The sequence below is a fragment of the Sapajus apella genome, unplaced genomic scaffold, assembly GCF_009761245.1.
Source record: "Sapajus apella isolate SASKATOON/1434 unplaced genomic scaffold, GSC_monkey_1.0 scaffold100, whole genome shotgun sequence".
Lineage (NCBI taxonomy): Eukaryota > Metazoa > Chordata > Mammalia > Primates > Cebidae > Sapajus > Sapajus apella.
Window position 1 is genome coordinate 509,314 of NW_022437040.1, and position 23,763 is coordinate 533,076.

The following is a 23,763-nucleotide window of genomic DNA, read 5'->3' on the forward strand; positions in this document are numbered from 1 at the left end:
AGCATGAGGGGATGTGTGCGAGCACAGACGTCCTCAACCTAGGTGAAGGACATGGTCAGAGCGAGGAGCTGTACCGAAAACAGGGGTCAAGGCAGTGAGGTTCCTACTTAGCTGATGGAAAAGTCAAAGCTGGAAGCGGTTCTAATGAATGAAACACTGTGGCTGCCACAGGGCTACCACTTCACGGGCTCCACGCTAATCACAAGCCATCTCATTTGGGAGGTATGGTCAGCTAAAACTTGGTCCATGTCTTTGTATTTCCAGAGCTTCTGAATAAATGGATGTACTACAACCTGAAAATGTCCTACTTCTTTATTCTTTTGAGATGGAGTCTCACTGTCGCCAGGCTGGAGTGCAGTGGTGCAATCTTAGCTCACTGCAGCCTCTACCTCCCGGGTTCAAGCGATTCTCCTGCCTCAGCCTCCAGAGTAGCTGGGACTACAGGTGCGCACCACTATGCCCAGCTACCTTTTGTATTTTTAGTACAGACGGGGTTTCACCATGTTGACCAGGATAGTCTCGATCCCTTGACCTCATGATCTGTCCACCTTAGCCTCTCAAAGTGTTTGGACTACAGGCATGAGCCACCATGCCTGGCCAACATCCTACTTCTAAACATGATCTATCAGGATTATAAAAGTTAATTTTTATTTGGATAAATTTTAGGTTCATTTTTCTACCAAGTCCAGTGCAAGGTATTTTGAGCTTGTATAGTATGAAATTACTGGGATTAATTTGCTTTTAAAAATAATATTGCCTGATCACTCTTATATTGCCTGATCACCCTTATATTAATTTGCTTTTAAAAATTATATTGCCTGATCACCCAAAAATAGTCCACTTACTGAACCATGGTTTAAAATAGGGCAACAACTGTCAAGGACTCATTTATTAAAAATGAGAATGGGCAGATGCTGGGCTGCCTGGGCGGGGAGTGAGGAAGGCTCCTGTATTAGCAGCTCTGTTGGCTGTCATGGATCTTCTGGGCTTGGCTACTCTTGGGCAACCAGGGGGTCTAAAATGGAGGGACAGGGAAATTACCTGTCCCCTCTGTGGCTGAGGATCAGTTTCCCCAGTGTAGGAACCCACACCAAGCATGAACCTAAAACATGACTTATCTTCTGGGCGGCACACTGTTCCCCTCATCAACCGAGAATGACAGGAGCAGGTGGGCCACAGAGAACAGAACCTGGTGTTTGTTGGTGAGTCCATCAGGATGTCTCGGAACCAAGTACAATTTTGTGAGTGATTTGCCTCCAGCCTATTTCAACCTGCCACAGCTAAACGATGTCCCTTTGGATGGTCACTGATGTAGAGTGACCAATGCCTGTGATGCTTAATAAAGTTTCCGATCATGTCACTTCCGGCAGTGGCTCCTCTCCCCTCAGTTTCATTTCCTTCTTTCCAAGGCCTCATTTCGTCCCCTATTTAATTGTCATGAATCTTTGGACTTTGGAGCTGGAGGGAACCTTTAAGAATTATCTGATCCAGAACTTTCCATTCTCAAATGGAGACTCTCAAGCCTACAGAGGGAGCAGCATCTGCCTGAGTTTCCACAGCTGCCAGGCAGCAGAGCTGGGTTCAGGTTTCCAGCCTTCCAGTCCATGAACCTCCCATTATAACACCCTGCCTCACAGGACAGAACTGACTAAAATCAAACCAAACTCCTGGACACCTGAAAATAGCTGCCAGCCACAGAACCCCATGGATGAGCACATGTGCTGTGCTACACACTGAAAAGAATCTGGGGGTGGAGAGTGGTCAGGGAATTTTTGAGGCAAATTGAGCGTAGACAACTTCTGCCCATCAAAGCATGCGCTCCTCCATCCCAAGTTTTAGTTCTCCTCTGGCATATCCTTTTTCGGGTCATTTCTGGCTGACCACGTTCTGTGGAGAATTTGGGGGAAGGCTGTCCACCAGAGCAGCAAATACTCACTGTTGATGGTACCTGCTAGTGCATTAATATTATTCAGTCCAACAGTGGCCCCAGCCAGTCCTTGCAGAGTCCCGAGAGAGGTCAAGGAGTTCATGGCTGCACCAGCAGTGGAGTTTGGGGTCGAAGCAGCCACTGAAAAACAAAAGGAAGACAGGAAAGTGGGGAGAGAAGACGCAAGGTGAGTGAGAGCCAAGAGAACTAGAAATCCTTCTGTCACCATCTCAGTGGACGGAGTTGAGGAACTGTGCTTGTGCCTTTCGTGTGAAGGACATATGGGACTGTACTTGTGACAATTTTGATAGATTTGGTGATTAAAAACATCATCATAGCGTGGTTTTGCCAGTACAACAAACACACACACTCATTGCTGGGTGGTGGGGAAAAATCTGTGAATGGGAGGCCTGTCCAGCCAGGTTTATACATAACAAAGTTGGCAATAATTCTTTGGTTTCATTATTTGATAGTATCTTTTTTTTTTTTTTTCTTAAAGCCTATGTGTGTAAGATGGGCCTTTATTTTTCCTTCTTGTACTGTCTTTAGTTTTGCTATGAAGCTTTTGCTAGCCTCAAAATGACAAGGAAAGTGTTCCTATTTTTCTGTTCTCTGGAATAAACTGTGTAAGACTGAAATTAATTGTCATTTAAGTGTGTGGTAGAACTTGCTAGTAAAATGTTCTGGAATATGTCTTCATGGGAATATTTTGAAATACTGATTACATTTCTCTAATAAATGGGATGATTGAACTTTTTTGTTCTTGAATCAGTTTTATTAGTTGCTCCTTTCTGGAAATTGATATACTATTTTCAAATTGATATATTGTTTTCAACTATATATTGGTATAAAGTTACTCATAATATCTTCAATAAACTTTTGCAATGAAAAACATTTAAACATGTCTCATTCACTTGGTCTACCTGATCTGGAAGTTCCTGGAAGAAGCATGTGAACATCTGCTGTAATTCCAACTCCTCTATGTAAATATGTTTTATTTTTGGAAATGATCCTATCTTCTGGTGAAATAAACCTTTTTGGGACAACCTTTTTGTTTCTAATTTTTCCTTGAAGTGTGTTTTGTATGATGTTTTGTGTATAAAGCACCAGTTTTTTTGGGCTTTTACATTGGATATCTTTTGCCATCTTTTTACTTACTTATGTTTTAGCTACATCTCTAATATACAGAAAGGTTTAAAAACAACACAGCCTGATAACAGTCTTTTAACAGCAGCATTTAGATTTTGTCCTATTTGTTCTGCTAATATTACATTTCTTTCCTCTCCTTTCTTGCTGTGCTTGAGGTTTCTCTTTCAATTCCATCGCCCCCTCTACTACTTTGGAAGTAATGCATAGTATTTCTATTCTTTTGTACATGGCCATAAAACCTTTAAGTCATCCTTAACTTATCAAATCAAAGTTACTTATCTTTGCCCTTTGCCAGAACAATTCAAGGACTTGAGAATACTTTAAGGCAGAAAAGCTCCCTCTGAACCCAGGTGTGGGATATTCATGCAATCATGCATTTTAGTTGTAGCTTGGTTTTCGTTTTTTTATTCAGCACATCATTATTACTCTTTATAGCACATATTTAGATTTGCCCACATATTTACCACTTTTGCTTGTTATTCTTTCTTCTTTCATCTGGGTTATTTATCCTTTAAAGTTATATCAATACTACTTTCTTTTGTGAGGGTTTATTGGTGAAAAAGTCTTTCAGCTTTGGTTTGTGTGAAAATTATGTCTTTATCCTAGTTCATGCAATATTTTTTTCCTGGACTTTTGAGATTGACAGGTTCTTCTTAGAACATTTTACAGCCTTCTGACTTCCATTATTACTGTTGAGATGTCAGATACTGAGGTGTCTGTATTTCTTGGAGGATGGTTTTTCTCTGTTTTAAAGATCTTCTCCTTGTCTTTGGCGTTCTGCATTTATCACTGTGGTGCTTCCAAGTTTAGATTTTTATTTTCCCTGCTTGGAATTCTTCTGGATCCCTCAATATGTGGATTTTTGTTTCTGCCTTTTATCACTTCTCAAAGTTCTTGGTTATTAGCTGCTCTTATATTGACTTTCCCCCATTCTCTCCTTTCCACTAGGAATTTAGTTAGACCTAAGTTAGATCTATTTTGTGTCACTTAACCTGTCATGTTCTGTTCTTCGGTTGGGTGTCATCTCCAAAATCTGTGTTCCAGCTCACCTCATGCTCTTTCAATTGTATCTAATGTTCTGCTAAACTTACATATCCATATTTTACAATTTGATTATATTTTTTCATTTCTAGAATGTTATCCATGTGTGTCATTTTTCATAATCACTTGCTTTTTCATTTGTCAAGTTCTTTTAATATATAAACATATTAACTTCATTTCTGTTGTATGCTAATAATTCTAGTATCTGAGGTCTTCGTAGATGTATATATGGTATCTAATAATGTCCCTGCTATTTCTTACTTTTGGTACTTGGTTTTCTTGTATATTTTGTGGTTTTTTTGGTTGCGAGCTTAACTATTTTTGGACTTTATTTCTAAGGGTAATTTGAGGCCTGGGTTGAAGATGGGTTCTTTTAAGAACGACTTACATTTGATTCTGCAAAGTGCTGGAGAAATCTACAAGCTGGGGATACTTTAACTTCATAGCCTAGGGTTTTTGACCATTCAGATAAAATCAAATTGGGATGTAAACTCATGTGAGGGATGGTTAATTGTTAAGAATTATCAGAGGGAAATGCCCCTGGCGCTGCCTACCACTATGTTTTGAGATAGGCAGTTTTCCTTATAGTTTTCTAAAGGGGAGTACTTCATCTTTACACTGAGAGTTAGCCTTTTGGGGTTTCAGGCTTCTATGGGGAGGTTCTCCTATTAACTACCTCACAAGAGCCTTAGACTTTTTCTATTCCTTATGGTTGGGAAAGCTTTGAGAACAGATACTTGAATTTACTTGGTTCACCAAATATCCTTAAGAGGAATGCCACCTTCATGTTACCTCTTCTCTGAGTTTTCTCTTTCACTTAATCATTGATTTATGAGTATTTTTGCTAATTGACTAGTTATTGATGTCATTAAAAATATTAAAAAAAATTATTATACATTTTAGGATTTTTCCCAGTGGGAGTTTTGGGAAAACCTACACTGCCAGAAATAGAAGTCTCTCCTATGTGGGGTATTTTCCAGAAACTGTATGGGATCTCACTCTACATGTAATAGTCCTTTCCAGATTGCTGTGTCAGTAAGTAGTGTGTTAAAAACTATTCCTAGTATTTGTTTGAATTCTAAGCCAGCAATAAAGGCCCGAACATTTTCACACTATTTTAGGGAAGTACTTCTAAAAGGATATCCATGGGCCCTCTCTCCAGTTAAACAAACAACCACAGCAGATAAAAATGATAAAAACCAACCAATTAAAGTCTCTGGAAATTGTCCTAAGGTATCTACATGAAGAAATATTTTTCTCAAGATTTATCAAATCTCAGCATGAACAGCAAGCATCTGTGGCATGTGAGCTACAACCCACAACCTGCTCCCTTCTCTGGTACAAATACCCTCCTCTGAAGCTCAGCACAAAGGAAACTCTACCCTGTGTGGGTATGGGCAAGAAGATGGGGCACCCCCTTCCCACAGCTCCAAATATACAGGATTATGGTTTCTCCCAGGGAGGAGGAGACCACCAACACTGACAATTCGCAGCTCTCACCCCTGCCAACTCTGTGGCAGAAGCTCTATTCCAGGCCGAGAAGCAGAGAGGTCCCTTCCTCAGCCCAGCCTCTACTCATGGGGTGGAAGCTCTATCCCAGAAATAGCATTCTGAGAGCACTGACTCCCATTCACCCCACCCATCTCACTCACTGGTGGAGGGTTTATGCTGGGAGAGGCAAGCAGAGAAGACCAGTTGCTCCCATGCTCTCACAGTCCCCTTCTTGTAGATGAGAGGTATCATTCATAGAAAAGCAGGCCACTGTCCCTGTACCACCTCCAGTGCAGGGAGAGATAGGACACAAGAACACAGGGCTCTGTAACTTTCCCTAAGGAGAACTAATTTATTTGGAACACAGCATGGGAAAGTTCAAGACTAAGGCACTGTTAGAAACAAGAGAAACTGTTGGTGAGCAGTTAAGAGTAGGCAGTAGCTCCATGATAGCAAAGTAGACCAGCTGAAAGCTTAGCAGAGAGAACAGGGAAAGGGACAGCTAAGAAGAGTCCTCCTGGGGTCAGAGCAGGCCTCAAGGACTGGCTGAAAGAGCATCCCTACAAAAAGGGCCCAACTGCAATCAGAGCAGACTGTGGAGACAATTTATGTTCCAGGGCCAAAAATAATAGCCTTCACTCATCTTCAGTGGTTCGCTCTAACAGCTAGAAGTGGAAACAACAGAGACACAGCAGCCAGAAACTTAACAGAGATCAAGCCAAGAGGCAATGAAAGGGAGCCATCTGGAAGAATTTTGTAATGTAACAAAGGAAAAATAGGAATGTCACTTATAGCCCAAGGATGTGTCCTCTGAGGAGGGACAGAAGAGGCACAATGCAGGGGAAGAGACTTCACTGAATTATTCTTGCTAAATCACTAAGGAAATAAACACAAATGAGAAGCCAGTCAGGAATGGTTATGTGTAGTGAGTGGGTAAGGAGGATTAATTAGTACCCAGAAGTTGCTGTAATAACTACAGTGTCCCATTGTGAACAAAAAACTATGATATATGCAAATGAACAAGAACATGCAATCTGTACACAGAAAAACACAGGAAAAACCAGACAGCAGACAACAGAAGTGATGCCTAAGAGTGCCCAGATGTTCGACTTAGTGGACAAAGACATGAAAGCAGCTATTATAAATATGATAATCTAAAAAACCATGCTTAAAGGATTATAATTACAATGTTTCATCAAATAAAGAATGTCAACAAAGAGGCTGAAATTATTAAAAAAATGGAAATTCTTTTTTGCATTTTACAAAGTAAATTTATTTCCTTCAACATTCGTAAGTCAACACAGTACATGCAAGTAAGTAGGACAGAGGCAATTCTAAGAAAATCACACCGCCTAGCATGTGATAGACATCTGCCAGGCAAATGGCAGCATTCTAAAATTTAACTTTCAGTTGGAAAGTGATGGAAATAAAAATTAAACTAGACAGTTCACCATATAAAAACAATTTTAAATGAGGGTAACTGCAGTAATCTGCAAAACACCTATGAAACTTTAATAAATAAATGTGACCTAAATTGAACTGATAAGTTTTAATGGGCTACATGTAATTTACTTGTGTCCTGATTAAAAAAATGAAAGTTCTGGGGCTCAAAAGTAAAGAACCAAAATGAAAAATTCATCATAGGGCTCCACAGTTGGTTTGAGTTGGCAGAAGAATGAATGAACTTGAAGATACATTGATAGAGATTTTAGTCTGAAGGACAGAAAAAGGAATGAAGAGAAATGAACAGTGCCTCATAGAAATATGACACACCAGTAAGCACACTAACACACATGTAAAGTGTGTAATGTGTGTACCAAAAAGAGAAAGACCAGAAAAATAATTTCAAGAGATAATGGCTAATAATTTCCCAAATCTGATTAAAGACATTAATCTGCACATCCAAGAAAATAAATGCTAAGTAGGATAAACACTATAATCTATACCCAGGCACATGCCAGAAATATGTTGAAAGTCTAGGAGAAAATCTTAAATGGAACAAGAGAAAAATGATTCATTATGGACCAAGTAAGATTAACAGCTGACTTCTCAGCACAAACAATGGACCAGAGGTCAGTAAGATGACATATTCAAAGTGCTAAAAAGAAAAAACCTGGTCGGACGCAGTGGCTCACACTTGTAATCCCTGCACTTTGGGAGGCCGAGACAGGTGGATCACCTGAGGTTGGGAGTTTGAGAACAGCCTGACCAACATGGAGAAACCCGTCTCTACTAGAAAAAAACAAAAAACAAAAAACAAAACCAAAACAATTAGTCAGGCATGGCGGTACATGCCTGTAATCCCAGCTATTTGAGAGTCTGAGGCCAGAGAATTGTTTGAACCCAGGAGGCAGAGGTTGTGGTGAGCTGAGATCATGCCATTGCATTCCAGCCTGGGCAACAAGAGTGAGACTCTGTCTCAAAAAAAAGAAAAGGAAAAAATCTTTGAAAAATGAAGAGGAAATAAAGACATTCCTGTGTGGACAACTAATGATGAAATCCACTGCCAGGAGACATGTCTTACAAAAAATACTGAAGTTCTTCAGGCTGAAAGCATAGGACTCAAGAGAGTAATCTGAATTTATACAAAAAACACCACCAATAAAAGTATGTAGCTAATTATAAAACAGTATAATTGCATTTTCCCCTCCTCTCTTAATTGATTAAAAATCATTTGACTAAAACAATGTGCATATAACTATATTGTTGTATCTGTTAACATACAGAAATGTAACATTTGATAATAGCACAAAGGAGGCAAGTGGGGGTGGAGCTATATTGGAGCAAGGAAATCGCACTAGATAGTAAATGGAATCTGCAAGAAGACATGAAGAGAGCCAGAAATTATAAATAAGAAGGTTACAAATGAACTCTATAAATATACACCAGCTCTCCTTTAGTCTTTCAGTTTCTTTAAAAAGAGTTAAAGATGGTCATATAAAGTAATAATTACAACAACGTGTATCTAAATAATAGAATGAAAAGGGTAGGAGGAGAAAGAATATATAGGAAGAACAATTCTATATGCTACTGGAATTAAGATTATAAATCTGAAGTAGATTCTGATAAAATATAATCTCTATTATAAACACTAGAGCAACTACTAAGAAAATCAATTTAAAAAACATTGAAGACAATCATTAAAGAAATTAAAGTGTTATACTAAAAAAATATTCACTTGCTACAAAATAAAGCTGCAAAGGAAAACTGGACAAAGACATGGGACAAAGAAAACAAAAAGTAAAATGGCACATGTAAATTCAATTGTATTCATAAGACCATTAAATGTGAATGAATCAAACAATCCAATCAAAAGGCAGGGATTATCTGACTGGATTAAAATCAATGATGACAACAATAACAACAATGAAGAATGAAATGTAACGATATGCTGACTATAGGAGGCACACTTTCGATTCAAACATATAAACAGGCTGAAAGTAAGAGGATGAAAAAATATGCATCATGCAAACAGCAACCATAAAGTTCTGGACTTACTGTATTCACGAGACTAATACAGATTTTAACAAAATTTTAGAAAGAAAATGGGGTCAAGTGCTCACATGGCAAAGGAGCTAAATATACTATCGTGAAGTATCTGTTTTTGTCCTGATGAAATGTATCTAATAAAATAACTCCAGTGCCAGTATGTAGTGAAAAGCAGAAAACCCTTACTTAGAGCTCTATTTTTCTTTTCCTCCCTCAGAATCTTCATTCAGATGTAAGGGAAGGGAATGGAAAGGAACAAGCTGACCAGATAAGATATCCTCACACAGTATAGAAGAGACGGAGCCAGATGGGATGAAGTGTGAAGTAGAGTAAAGTAACTAGACCAGGACGTTCTAGCACTCATCTGAGAAACATGTACAAGCACCTGTGTCAGGAAGTCCCCAGAGGTGGCTGCCATTCATGCTGATGGAAAAGTGTGGGTGGCAAAGAACTAAGATCAATAACCTGGAGACAAGCTTGCTAACCAGTGAGCAACACCAGCTCCCTCATGGCGAAGTGCTCCAAGGACCAGCCGTCGTGCTGACAATGGGGCATGGCCACTGTAATTGCTGGAGAAACAAAACACAAGACAGGTTGTTGCTCTCTCAGTCTCTGCAGCCTGCACCATGCATAAGCTCAACTTACAGCACAGACCTCACCAGTCTCCATTTTTTTGCACTGTAACTGGGGAAGGTTACCTGTCTCTGTGGTGAGCAGGGGAAGGATCATGGAGGTTGGCTGCCATGGGACATCACTGAGAAGGGCAGGAAAAAGGGTCCTACTAGCTCAGCCCCATTGCAACTGAAAAATGCAACTAGCTCTCAATCAAGAACATAACTCTATAGTTTTTCGGTAGAATCTTAAAAACAAAAGCTGGAAGCCAAATGGGTTCATTAAGCCTGACTCCCCTGGACTCAATCTGTTCCCTCATCTCCCCAAGCTTCTGTTTCACTGTCTTTAAATGGACGAAGAAAAAAGGTACCGAATTTACCGGGTTTTTGTAAAGATCAAATAATCTATGTAATGAATTTGGCACTGTCTTTGGCATGGGTTCTGCTGGAGGACCTTCTTCCACCTTGTAGGAAATCAAGGGGAGGGCCCTGTATGCTAGGCTGTAACCTCTCTTCCTATGATGTCCACACTGTGAACTGCCGGCTCAGAGATGCCGCCTGCTGCCCCCTCATCCAGGGACATCCAGAGCAGTGCCCATCTGTGCCCAATTCTAGAGTGCTTCACCTCGAGGCAAGGGAGAAGAGGTGCTGGAGGATGCCAGATCTGGCTGATATTGTGCTCAGGGATGACTTCTCAAATCCTCCAAGTTGCCAAGGTGAGTCTGCGAAAAGGTGTGTGGATGCCACAGTCTGCTCTCACATGGATGACTCCCAGTGGTGATGGCAAATAGTGAGTTGGAGAGAGAACCTGTTAGGCATAGAACACGCACATGGGGGAAGTCTAGCTCAGGGGGCCACCGGAGAGGTGGAAGCAGCTTAGAAACTCCCTGGGCCCATTTTGTTATTGATGACAGTGAGTCAATATACAAATTAGGTCTTTTTACACCCTGGTTTCCTATTTAAAAACTGGGAAACTGGCTACAGTGAACTGGACATTCATTCTCACTTCTTACTATGCTGTTTTTGGACAGTCCCAGTAGAAAGATGAGGAAAAGGTAAATAAAAAGAGGAGGAAGAATCAAGCATGAGACTGAGAAAAATTAACTAGATGACTTGTCTTAAAGTGGAAAGACCCTCTGCATGCTACATCATCAGACAATACTTTTAAAATTCACCCCAATACACGTCTCAGTTGAAGAGGATAGCTCTATTACACATCTAGCCACCTTTAAGAACCTTTTGAATGTTAACAAATCATCTATTTAAAGCATAGGAGAAACTCCAGTTTGTCACACAGGCCACCTCAATCAAGTACTTAAAGACTACATGTTCAGCAGATGCACAGTCTCTAGAGAAAGAGACCCTAGACAGAGATACATGTGGTGCCACCAACACAGACTCTCCATTTCTGCACGGGTAGACTGGCAAGATGCTGCCTCAGACAACCATCCGCATTCTTCCCGCCCCAAATTCCTTCAGTCTGTGCTGAGAACTGTACCCTACGCTTTCTCACATACACATTTTACAGAATGCCAAAGGGGCAGCTCAGGAGAGAAGAGGTCTGTAAATGTTGGCTCATAATCACCCAGAACGCCTCTTCAGCAGAGGCTGCACCATCCAAGCAGGAGGAGGCAGAACAAAGCCAAGAGGAACCCACATGGAGGCTGCAAAGCACACCTCACCTTGCTCACGCAGTGACTGCATTAATTTGTATACAACACATTTTAGGCCTGTTGTACCACTAGTTAAAACCTATCAACCAGGCCATGGACATTCAGACCAGCTGGCTTGCCAGGGAAGAAAATGGTCGAGCAGTCAAGGATGGCCATGTTTTTATTAGCTCATGTGGCAGACAAAGTCTGTGCCCTTTTTTGAAAACCGTGTGTGGGGCAGGGTGGGGTGTGGAGAACAGGAGAAGCAAAGTGGTCCTGGGAGACTGGTGGTGAGGATATGCCCACTATGGCCTGGTCACAGAAGTTCTTTGCTTGTTTGACCAGGAAAGCTCATTTTTAGAAAACTCCAAGTTGAGTAATCTCAAACACTAATCCCAACTGAGAGGATAGGATGGGCTCCTTCTCCTCAGAGCTGTTCTAGGTCTCCACCCAGAAGAGACTCTTGTCTTAGGTTAAAACTGTAGGTCACAGACTGAGTGCCTAGGTCATTAAGTGCTAGATCACCTAGAATAGCTGCTGTTCAGTATCTTAGACAGAGCTGAGAGCCGGACCCCCACAACCAGTGCAGAGCCTTCTTTCTCTTCCTAATTCCCACTGACAGTAGTAGGTAACAGTATGTCTTTCAGATGGGTCTTTTACTGAAGGTGGGATCCTCTCAGGCAAACTGTGAACTAGACTGGAGTCTTTCCCGCACTTGAAAAATAAGCAGAGGCCCAGAGTACTGAAGGGACTGGCCCTGTTGCACGCGTGAGGGACGAAGGATGGGCACCAGCATCCAGGTGTGGGCATGAGAATTCCAAGAAGAGGCCAGTGGCCTTTGCCACATAGGGATACAGCAGTTATGGAAGAAGGCCTATTTGGAAAGCTTTCTTAAATCAACCCAGATAATTTCCAGAGAGGCAAGGATATGAGCTCTACTTTCCAGGAAAAAGTTCTTTTCTCTGCCATGTGGATAACCTGGACCACCTCCCCGTGGCCCCTCACCAGCCTTGGATTTCCCATGGGAGGAGGGGTGACTAATCAGACTGGTAGAACTGGGAAGGACCTGCATTTACTGGGCCAGAACTGGGGAAGGAACACAAGAGTCAAACTAGAAGATGCCAGTATGTGTTTTACAAAGGCTTTCCAGTTCTGTCTTCTCTCTCTGTTCCAATGGGTCCATTCCTGGATAGGACCCAAATAAATTAAGCTTATTTGGGTCCTAAGGGCTATGTTTGGAGCGGGAACTAAGAATTACTATTAGGTTCTCTGTTCACCCCCAAGCCAAGCCAAGACATCCATGTCCTAATTCCTGGAACCTGTGACTATGTTAGGTTACATGGCAAAGAGAAATTAAAACTGTAGATGGAATGTGCTGTGGTTTTCTTGTATTCCCCAAATGTCATGTGTTGGAAACTTAACCCCCAATGTGGCAATATGGAGAGGTAGGGCCTTTAAGAGGTGACTGGATCATGAGGGCTATGCCCTCATGAATGAATTAATCCATTCATGAATTAACAGGTCAAGGAATTCATGGGTTATATAACATGAATGGAACTGAGGCTTTATAAGAGGAGGAAGAGTGTCCTGAGCAAGCATGTTAGTATGCTCCGCCCCCGGCCATGTGATGCCCTGCACTGCCTCAGGACTGCAGAAGCCCCACTCGCAAGAAGGTCCTCACCAGATGCACCACCTTGACCATGGACTTCTCAGTCTCCAAAACTGTAAGAAATAGTTCCTCATTAAAATAAATTAAATAGTTTCAGGTGCTGTGTTACAAGCAACAGAAAATGGACTACAAAAGTTGCTAATCAGCAGACCTTGAGATGGGCAAGATTATTGTGGATAATCTGGGTGGGTTCTTGTAAGTGGAAGGAAGAATCGAGAGAGAAAAAATCAGAGATGGCAGCATGAGGATTTGCTGGCTCTGAAGATGGAGGAAGGGGCCATGAGCCAAGTCAAGTTGGTGGCCTGTTTAAGCTGGGAAAGGAGACAGATTTACCCCTACAGCCTCCAGAAGGAACACACCTGCTGACACCTTGACCCCAGCCCAGTGAGTATGCTGAGTTCCTAATCTACAGAACTTCAAGATAATAAATATGTGTTAAGCCATGAGGTTTGTGGTAACTTGTCATCTCAGCAACAGGAAACTAACATTCTCCAGCTCTGCTGCTAATAATGAACACAGCTCAGGTGTGAGTGCTTGCCACATGCTGCTTATTGCCAGCGTGCGTGCAAGCCCATTTAGTCCTTTACAGTTATCCTGTGAAGTGAAGTGGTGTGTGGAAGGTCACACAACTCTCAGTGGCAGAGCCAGAATTAAACCCAGTGTTATGTTGATGTGAAACTCAAAATCCTGTTTCGCCTCTTGTGTCTACCTAGTGGCTACTGCAGACATTTACTTATGAAAGCAGTGAACTTGCCCTCACTCAGATTTGCCTTTAAATTTTTGGCTCTGTCCCTTCCAGTCTGTAAGAACTTGGGCCGTCTACTCCATTCAGCTGAGGCTGGTATTTATCCACAAAACAACAGTAATGTGCCCTGCCTCTGTGGATGGGTGTGATAATCCAAGAAGGCATCACCGATATCTGATACATAGTGGGTGATCCATATACATGTGTTTAGTCTACATCTGAAGGAGAAGAATCTGGGTATTCTGTCCTCAAAAGAGGAAATGCATCTTTTCACTTCATTTTACAGCACTTGCAATGAAGATTTAACATTTTCCTCCCCAGGGAGGCGACTGCATGGATGATGACTAATTTTGGAGCCTTTCTCATTAGTCTGGTCATTAGGAAGGTCAGTCTGTATGTATCGTTTTCAGAGAATCCTGAGGAGGGTGACCAGATGCGAAAGTTGAGTTGAAAGAGAGTGAGCTGGTAACAGTAAAACTGAGCCTAGAGAGGTAAAGACTAAGGCAAGAAACAGTCTCAGGTCTTGACGTGAGAAAGATATTCTTTGCAGCTCAAGAGATCCAAATTAGGATCAGTAGATGAAAGCTGTTCAGAGGCAGATTTCAGTTGGATACAGAGGGAAGTTGGCTAGGGAAAAGAAGTCTTCCGCAGTGAGCCGCACCGCCTCTGAGGCACTCCAGTCCCTGTTTGTGGGGTGAGAAAGCAGACACCTCCAATGTATACCAAGGGGTTTCCGCAGACCCCGAGGCTAGGCTTGATGGCCACAAGGTCCAAAAAGCCAACTTCTGAAAAGCTCTTATTGTTTCTAGTAGTGCCAAACACATGCTGACTTCATCTCCTGGCAGAGAAAGAGAGGACTCCACGAAGGCAGGGTTCTAATGCTTCCAGGCAGAACTCTGGTGGAGACTCCAATTTCCACTGCCCATAGCAGAATAGAACAATGTGAAAATCCCACGTCAATTTAGAGACCAGAGAACAAAGGATCTATATAAATACAAGCACCATTAAGCTTAAAGTAGAAATAGCTTTTACTTTCTGTCCCAGGAAAACCTATACAGCAGCTGCCACACCATGCACACCCAACTCAATCCTAAATGAGCAGATCACAGAGAATGTCACCAAGAAAAAGACCACAGTAGTGTGGTGTCAACTCCCTCTGGCCCACGGCCCTGGGTGGTGGATCCTCTGCAGGCCATTGGGTCGGTCGTTGTATGGGGAAGGCGGGCCCAATCCTGTCCTTTGGGGGTGCTGTAGCCATAGACACATTTAATGGAGAAGGTCATTACTGTAAAGTTATACAGCCTCGAACCTCTGGCATCAGCACCATCTGGACTTCCGTCACTCCCGCTGAGCCGGACGCTCTGGTTATGGGGCTTGGGCATCTGAGTTGAACCAGCCCTTGGGTGCTGCTTTTCATGCAAATGTTGGGGAACCATGGGTCTCAGGACCCTCCAGTACAGTGCTGTCATATTGCACCCTGACTGGGTGAAAATTGGAGTCTGAGGCATGAGAAGGTGAAAGGATGCAGGGAGGGAGAAGGTTCTGTTTGTGACAGGAAAGAACAACAGTCACTGGGCACCAAGGAACCCAGAGTCAAAAACTAGGTGAGAGTGTAAGTTACGGTTCTGTTCTTCCCAAGGAAAAGAAATCCCACGGAAGCAGTGTGTTGAAGAGCAAGGATTTGCTTGTCCGCTTCCCTAGAACCTGTGAGGGTGACTGGCGCAGTGGGCACTGAGCAGGCATCTGCGGGGTGGAGGAAAGGCTGGCGGATCCACCGAAGGCTGAGGCGGCTGAGCTGGGTGCCCTCTCTGGCATATGTGGAGACTACAACCCGGTGGACGATGGCCTCGCACTGTACCTCCTGCTGCTGCCTTGCTGCGGCTTCTCATGACATGGCTGAGCATGGGGCTCTGCCCAACACCCTCATCAAACCCTTCCCTTCTGCTTATGTGCCACAGAAAATGGGGAGAGCCTCAGAAACAGTGGGTGAAGCCAGTTGCTGCTGTGGTGCCACCAGGCCAGGGCCAGAGAACCCCTCCGTTCCTCTGACACAGCTCCAAGGCAGGACCGCTGAGGGCGATGCTCAACTCTCAGGCAGGAACGGGGCAGAGGCCAAGTGAAAGCCCATCCTGGAGAAGCCCACCACCCCTTGCCGGAATGGGAGTAAGGCACGCACGGGGGCTCAAGTGGGTTTCTTATTCTTTGTAGAATGTGGGATAGTGAACAGGATTCTTGATTTGAGGCGACACTGCCTGCTGAGGAACTTTGGTATTCCTCCATCCTTCTAAAGATTCCAGATCCAAAAACAGCAATGAGGAGCTTATCCATCTCTCACATTCGCCACTTCTTTATTAAAAAAAATTCCTGGCCGGGTGCGGTGGCTCAAGCCTGTAATCCCAGCACTTTGGGAGGCCGAGGCAGGTGGATCACGAGGTCAAGAGATCGAGACTATCCTGGTCAACACGGTGAAACCCTGTCTCTACTAAAAATACAAAAAATTAGCTGGGCATGGTGGCGCGTGCCTGTAATCCCAGCTACTCAGGAGGCTGAGGCAGGAGAATTGCCTGAACCCAGGAGGCGGAGGTTGCGGTGAGCCGAGATCGCGCCACTGCACTCCAGCATGGGTAACAAGAGGAAAGCTCCGTCTCAAAAAAAAAAAAAAAAAAAAAAATTCCCATATGAATGTTCCCCTTCCTCCTTGTCTTGTATCTGCTTATCTGCAGGCCATGTGTAACATAAGTCTGTCCCAGAAACTAGCTTGCTCTCCAGGAACAAATGCATTCATATTCTCATATTAACCCTACTTCCCACTCTTCCTGGATAGCAAAATGCTTTTTTTTTTTTTTAAAGCTACAACAGAACAGTATTAACAGAAGACAGCACGAATTTGCCTTCGGTACACTCATTAAACACTTTCCATAGAACAATTCGATAGCGAAAGCATAGTGGCTTTGTGGTTTAGGAAATAAAATCATTGTGAACAGAAAGAAAACTGCCTGCATTGACCAAACATGCTCAGGACGATGGAGCCCAAGGTGGCCGTTTTGTCTCCAAAGAGCATGGATGCTGCATTCCAACTGTGCAGTAATAGCTTGTGAGGAGGCAGCATAATTAAGTCATGACACAGGCACTATCATGAGCTAATCACAACCCTGGGGCATTAGCACAATACTGCCTCTCCTCCCATGGGGCCTAATTATTCCACAATAACCACACCTCTTATTTTCATTCAGTCCCTCAAAGATCTTTTGGACAGGGAGGGGCGTGGTGATGGAGGAGAAGGCGGCAGGGTTGGAGAGTGGTGCCGGGCGCTGCAGTGGTGAGATGTGACCTCATATTCCTGCCTGGAAGAGGGCACCTTCCCCAGAGATGTCAGTGCCCCTCTCTTCTGCTGCCACTTCCGCTTCCCAAGGAAGCTGGTGGCACCTGGCTTGGTGCAGTGTGGTCAAGAGTCGTCACTACTAGTTCTCAGGAAGACTGGAGGAGGAAAAGTCTAGAGGGCTGGGTCTGGACTCAGAATGACCGAGGAGGCTTTGTTCCATGGTGGTGCACATGTGGAAGGCAAGGAGGTAAGGGACCAGCACGTGCTCCTCCCGCCCAAAGCAGCTGTCCTGTTCTTTGCTTTAATGTTCATTGCCTGTGGGAGCTCTCTCTAGTGAGTCCAAGACATGTACTTCATGGGTTGTCATTAATCAGGGTCCCTGGTCTCATTTTTAGCATCCTCCCCTGTCCCTTGTGAGGCCATGAGTTTGGAAGAGTCCGTTCATATACACAGTACACATGGATCTCCTAAGATTGGGACAAATGAGAGGGAAAATCAAACCTCTTTTCCCTGCCAGTGATATTTTGCTTATGATTCACTGAAACAAAAGTATATACTTCCCCTTTAGCTGGCCCCAGATATTTGTTTTCATGCACAGCCATGGAGGAATGAAAAAAAAAAAAACAAAAAACAAAACACTGGCCATCTCCTTATAAGGGTGAGAATGTGTAACTGGAGAAACCTAGAAATATAGTTCTGGGATCCCAGGAGTTCCTGCTTAGAATATGGATTGTCTCGTGGTATGGCAGGGCTGTCATTTCACCTGTCACTAACATCCTGTGCTCCCTTGGGCAAACCACTGACCCTTGCAGGCCTCTGTTTCCTCACGTGGGTCACGAGGGAGGCAGCTGGACACCTTAACAGCAGCTGTACTATTTGATGATGGGACCAGGCTGGGGCCTCTGTAGGGAAAGGGTGAGGACAGAGGCTTCTCAAGAAAGCAGGCCCATGTCACCATGTCACTGATGGTCTGTCTGAAGTCTGGCCTTCTTCTGGGGGTTTGGGGGGACAGCTTGCCAGAGGTAGAGAACATCGTTTCTGGGAGGCAGATTTCCCTCTGGCCAACATGATCCCAAGGGTGGCAGGGGGCAAGAGGTCACCTGGTGCAGCCCGGGATGGTCACAGTGGGGCTGCAGGCTGGCTGGGGCTTGGTGTGCACTCAGCAGGAATGCTGCTCCCGCACAGGCCCGGCGCAGAGCACAAGATATGAACGAATGACTCCCCATGGGTCTCAGGCCTGACCCTCAGTGCAGAGATCCTGCCCGGACACAGCTGTCTGGCTCTGTTTAACCCAGTCATACCATTTTGCCTTTGCTAAGGAGGGGATGTTGGTTCTAGGAGCTCAAGTGGCATTTATGGTAGGTAGAAAGTTTACTGTTCCCTCGAGTGGCAGAGCACAAAAGCAGAAAGGAGTGAGGAAACTGTCTTCTCCCTGTATTTATGTGCTAATTTTTAAAGGAAAGGTGAGGAGATACTTGTTTTCCAAAGGCAAGAGATTCAGAGAAAAGTTATCATTGGACCTTATTCTAGTTTTAATCCAGTTAAATATCATCAGACCTTATTCTAGTTTCAACCTAGTTAAATATCATAGGACCTTGTTCTAGTTTTAAACTAGTTACACATTATCAGACCTCATTCTAGTTTTAACCCAGATAAATATCATAGGACCTTATTCTAGTTTTAACCTAGTTAAATAGTTAGACTCATTCTAGTTTTAACCTAGTCTCTGTTCTCCAGAGTTGCAGTATTTTGTGTCACTCCAAAATAATGAAATGCTCTTCCCATGAGATACTTAAATATCTTCTTTTTAAAAAAGCACCCATATACATTTATAGAAATATAAATATGTGTATATGTATAAACCTCAATGTTTCTATAAGAAAAGTGAATATTAGCAATTAATTCTATTTCACAACCGAGAAAATTAAAGAAACATTACTTGCTCCAGTGACTTGACTCTTGATCAAGATGTCTACATACTCTAGAAAAACAAAATTAGAAATCCTCTATTACATCCTGTAGGTTGACTTTTTCTTTGAGTTTTTGTTTCTAGCCCCAGATATATCAATCCTGGCCTGCATGTGATGTAGTATCCTTCTGTCCTAAATTCTTGGCATCCCCAATCCTGACAGAGGCTACGGTGTTCCCTCCCTTAAGACTGCACCACCTGCTGACTCAGCCCTGATTCGGGTTCATGCCTGTTGGCTTGTGCACTAGTACCAGGTCAAGATGGCGCTGCAAGGCCAGGGTGCTGCTGTGGGGGGTCCTCCTGGGGGAGAAGACACGTGACCTGACACTCAGCAGGCAGCATCCCCCTCACCACAGGAGAGGGAAACACTGGGGGCCGAGTCCATCCCTCCAGCCTGCCCTTTGACTCTAGTCCAGCTTTTAGCTCTCATTGGCTTCTTCCTGTTTCCCTTTGTACTGGCTCCTTGTTCTACAAATATGTTTGTTTTCTCCATCTTAAAACCATAAAAACGTTCTCCTCCTAGTGCCCCCAGTACATTTATAGATTTTTAATTTTCTTTTGTTTTTGTGAGATGGAGTCTTGCTCTTGTCAGCCAGGCTGGAGTTGGCTCACTGCAACCTCTGCCTCCTAGGTTCAAGTGATTCTCCTGCCTCAGCCTCCCAAGTAGCTGGGCCTACAGGTGTGCACCAACATGCCCAGCTTATTTGTGTATTTTTGGTAGAGACAGGGTTTCACTGTGTTGGCCAGGCTGCTCTCGAACTCCTGGCCTCAAGGGATCTGCCCGCCTCAGCCTCCCAAAGTGCTGGGATTACAGGTGTGAACCACCACAAACGGCCCCATTTACAGATTTTTATAAATGTTCACCACATTTCGTAAACATGCCATATAGAATTCTGTCCTCTTTAACTGCTTGCAAAACTGTCTACCACTGCTGTGAAGCAGCCACTCCCCCACATCGAACTTCAGTCAGCTCTGCCTTCACCCCCTCCAGCCCTGTACCCATTGGCTTCCCTGACACTGTGCTTTCCTCAGAAAGCTCCCTTTCCATCCCTTGGCCCCTCTGTCCCACAAGCACAGACATTCCCCCAAGGCTTTCTACACCCAGTCCCCGCCTTGCCTTGCTGGTGATTTTGGCCTAATCACCTCACCCCTCCCCGGCTTAGGGCAGCCCACCTGGCCTCTGCAGGTCAGTGTCAATCCACTCTCCAGTGCAGGGCTCTGGTCAGCCTGATGGTCACACATCTGATCGCTGCTGGATACATTTTACAGAATGTCCGTTCATGTGCACCTGAGCTCAGCATGTGCCATGTCCGATCATCTTGTACGACAGCTTCCCTCAACTCCTCTCACAACTGAAAACAGTGCCCCCCCTGGCCACCCAGACTCCACACCCAACATCATCTTTCCTCCTTCCCTTTTGTTCTCCCCATATCCAATGGGTGCCTCAGTCCAATCACTGTCATTCTTGGGCCCAAAGTCCTGAAATGGCTCTTCACTGCTAACAGGAAAAGTTCTAGCTCCTCAGCCACGGCTTTCAGGGTCTCCCGTGGGCATCCTTTTCCCTATGTCCATGCGTGTGAAAAATGAGAGCAACTTCCATTTGCTAATTAAATCCTATTTCTGCATTTTCACACATTTGACATATTTGATATATCTTCCATTCCATTTCTACTTTTAAAAATCCTACCTACCCTGAACATTTTGGCTTAAGTGTCAACTCTTCTACTGAAATGTCTCTCACTTTCTTGGGGCAGAATCGCTCCTGTCACTGACACCTGTACCTTACCTGCCTTGCTGCTTTCCTCCTGTGCTGTACAGGTTGGTGTATTTTGCTTATGTTTGCATGTGGCCATGGAGTTGATGGTGCCTGGTCCTCGGGATGAAACCACATCTGAACTAAAAATTCCCATCTGATTGCTTTCAAGTCTTAAGAAATGGACCTTAGAGTATACAATTCTGGGAAGTTGTGATTAGAATAAAGCTTTGATTTTCCCACCTGATATAACACTGAAACATCAGTGCCAGTGGTGATAACATGTTTCTATCACACAACATCATAGATCATTTAGTGGGAATAGCAATCTCATTAAGTGGTTGTGCTGGACAGAAAACACAGCCTGAACTCATACAGATATCACAAGGGGATCTGATGTAGATTTGCCACAATACAGGAGACTATGCAAGGCAAAATTTAAAAACAAATCTCTAACACTTAGCTCAGACTCTAGCACCACTAACACCAAAAAGCAAATACATGAAGAATTAGAATCGATGCCTGCACATACTAAAAAACCCACTCAAAATGAGGAACAATATGCTTGGTGAGTGGCAGCCCTAAGATGCACGTGAGGCTCTGTCTACCCCGCAGATGAAGGGACCCACCAAGCAGAGCTCAGAGCACAGGTGGAATCTACTTGCATGAATCCTAGTGTGGGCTCTGTGGTGAACCATAAGTATCTACCCCGACAGCTGTGCGGCTTTATTAAACTTTAAACTGGTTCCAGACTATTAAGAGACTCCAGCCTGCTCCAGGTCGGGGCACTGCACACACTGCCTGGAACGTCCATGCACTCACTGTGCCGAAGGTCATTCCACACCCAAGTCCTGCACACGCAGGGCCCTCAAAACCTCTCTGGTTGGGAGGGGTTTGCATGCCCTCTCCTCCTTTAGAAGCAGGATGATCAGTGCCAAATAAAGGACATTTACTAGGAAGACACACCATTCCAACTATTGTTTTCCCCAACAATGTAAGTCTTACATGCCTAAGAACTTTCAGACAACTTGGTTTTCATGTCCTGCTTCTGCTGAGACACCACAGAGCAGCCCAGGCAGCAAGGCTGAGCGCTAAACCTTCTCACCGTCTGCTTCAGCCACTTGCAGTTCTACCCGAGGTGGGGCCCTCCTCCCAGCTCTTGGCTGAACTCAACACACAGAAAGATGGAACAGCTCAAACGAGAAAAGAGCTTCCCCTCCTGCTCTCGGTCTCATTCACAAAATTTAATGTAAGACATACAAAATATTGGTTATGACATTTTAAGAGTGTAGAAGTTATAGTTTATACTTAAAAGCTATTCAAATTATTTTTACTATGGTGTGAATTTGGTAAAGCGACACTTTTCTTGAAAGCTAATGCTACAAGAGAAAGGACATGTAGGCAGAAATCATCTTCAGCTTTGTCTACTGATGTGTCTCAAGTTCTGGAACAGTCCCAGGCACATTGATGCATAGATATTTGATGAATGAATGAAAAAAAAAATCTATTAAGAGATAACAGCCACTGCAGAGTCATTTTATTTACAGAGTATGTTATGTAATGTTTGACTCCATTAACATTAATGAAAATAAAGTGAGCCCCATAATGTCAAGAGCAAACAAGAGGGCTTTCAGAAAGGCAGTGTAAAATGGTGAAACTTGCAGGAAATGAGCAAAGACCAGGATGCCAACCCTCTTCCTTCTGTAGCAAAAGAAGTGTAAAGAAGTTTGACCGTCAGCACCATAGGAAAGGTTTAAAAAAAAAAAAAGATGCTTGACAGATTGAAACCCACAAATGCACAGCCTTTATTACCAACTGGCTTGACTTTGCCTGACTGAGACACTTAGCCAATAGTGAAAGGGAGAATGGACTGCTTTGAGATTTCCTTCTTTCTCCTTGGAATAAACAACTACAAAAGATGGGTGTAAGGAGAAAGAGAGGAGAGTAAAGACTCAGGCCATTTTCACAGGAATAACTGCTCCCCCTGCACTTATAAAATGCAGGGCGTAAGTGTGGTACAAGTAAAAAATATTCTGAAAAGCTAAATAGGACCTTGCTTTCTGTATGCAGTGTAGGCAGGACAGCGGAAGGCCATGTGGAGTTAGCAGTACACAGAGTCAATGGGCACTTTCTGAGGACAGTCTGCTGTTACATTATCTTTCAGAAGCCCACATTAGAGGAGGTCGTTCTTCTGAAAATGAAATCACTTATTTGATAACAGACTCTCACTTATTCTATATAATGACATCAGAACATTCTGAAAGTCACTATTTGTAAAATAAGCTACTCTTGTAATAAAAAGACTGCTTCATTTGACTGTGTTGGTATAACTAAGTATTGATTCATTCTTCAGAAACCTGTTGTACCTGAGTATTCACCCATAAGGTGAAACCAAATTATGGGTTTGGTTCTTGAGGGATCCAGGCAGAGCCACGCCTTACAGGTGGATTGGGTGGGTGTGCTGACCCTGTCAACGTCACCCTGAGGGACGCAGCTGCCCTCCGAGAGATGTGCACATTGTACTAGACTGAACAGATGGCCTTTAAACATTTGTCTTTGACAATTTTTGCTTTGCTATTCCACTGAATTACTAAAAAACATGTGAAGGCCTGTGTCTGATATGCTGTTCCAGATGCAAGGGGGAATTATGAGTAAATAACACAGAGTGCCTACTTCAAAAGAACTCACTGGCTAGAGGGCAGGACAAAAAGCGCGTGCCCACATGACCGTCCTGCAGAGACAACAGGGTCAGCGTTAGTGGAGGGAGGCCGAGCGTGCCCTGGCAGCACAGGAGAGGGGCAGTGTCTGCAGAACGCCCGGCCAGCACTGACACTCCAGTCCTCTCTGCCCCTGCCCTCAGGGAGCCCAACAGCTCCTCAGGAACAGTCTGCACTAACCCAGGTCTAGAATGAGCTAGGTACTATGTCAGAAATACAATGTGGAAA

General features: G+C 43.7%; 1 protein-coding gene and 1 long non-coding RNA gene across 42 annotated transcripts in view; both read right to left on the reverse strand.

Moving 5' to 3' along the window:
- CELF2 (CUGBP Elav-like family member 2) overlaps nucleotides 1-23,763 on the reverse strand; it is a 641,808-nt gene that overhangs the window by 18,427 nt on the left and 599,618 nt on the right. For 22 of the 41 annotated variants that reach the window (XM_032258128.1, XM_032258094.1, XM_032258095.1 and 19 more), the window contains one exon: nucleotides 1,937-2,068. In XM_032258128.1, the coding sequence (XP_032114019.1) occupies nucleotides 1,937-2,068 (132 nt within the window). The remainder of the gene's footprint in view (nucleotides 1-1,936; nucleotides 2,069-23,763) is intronic. The other 19 variants (XM_032258098.1, XM_032258102.1, XM_032258129.1 and 16 more) reach the window with 1 other exon arrangement.
- Nucleotides 16,438-19,722, reverse strand: LOC116536379. The gene is made up of 2 exons (XR_004262599.1): nucleotides 18,816-19,722; nucleotides 16,438-18,781 (listed from the first exon to the last, which is right to left on the reverse strand). It is a non-coding gene; the product is annotated as an uncharacterized LOC116536379 (long non-coding RNA).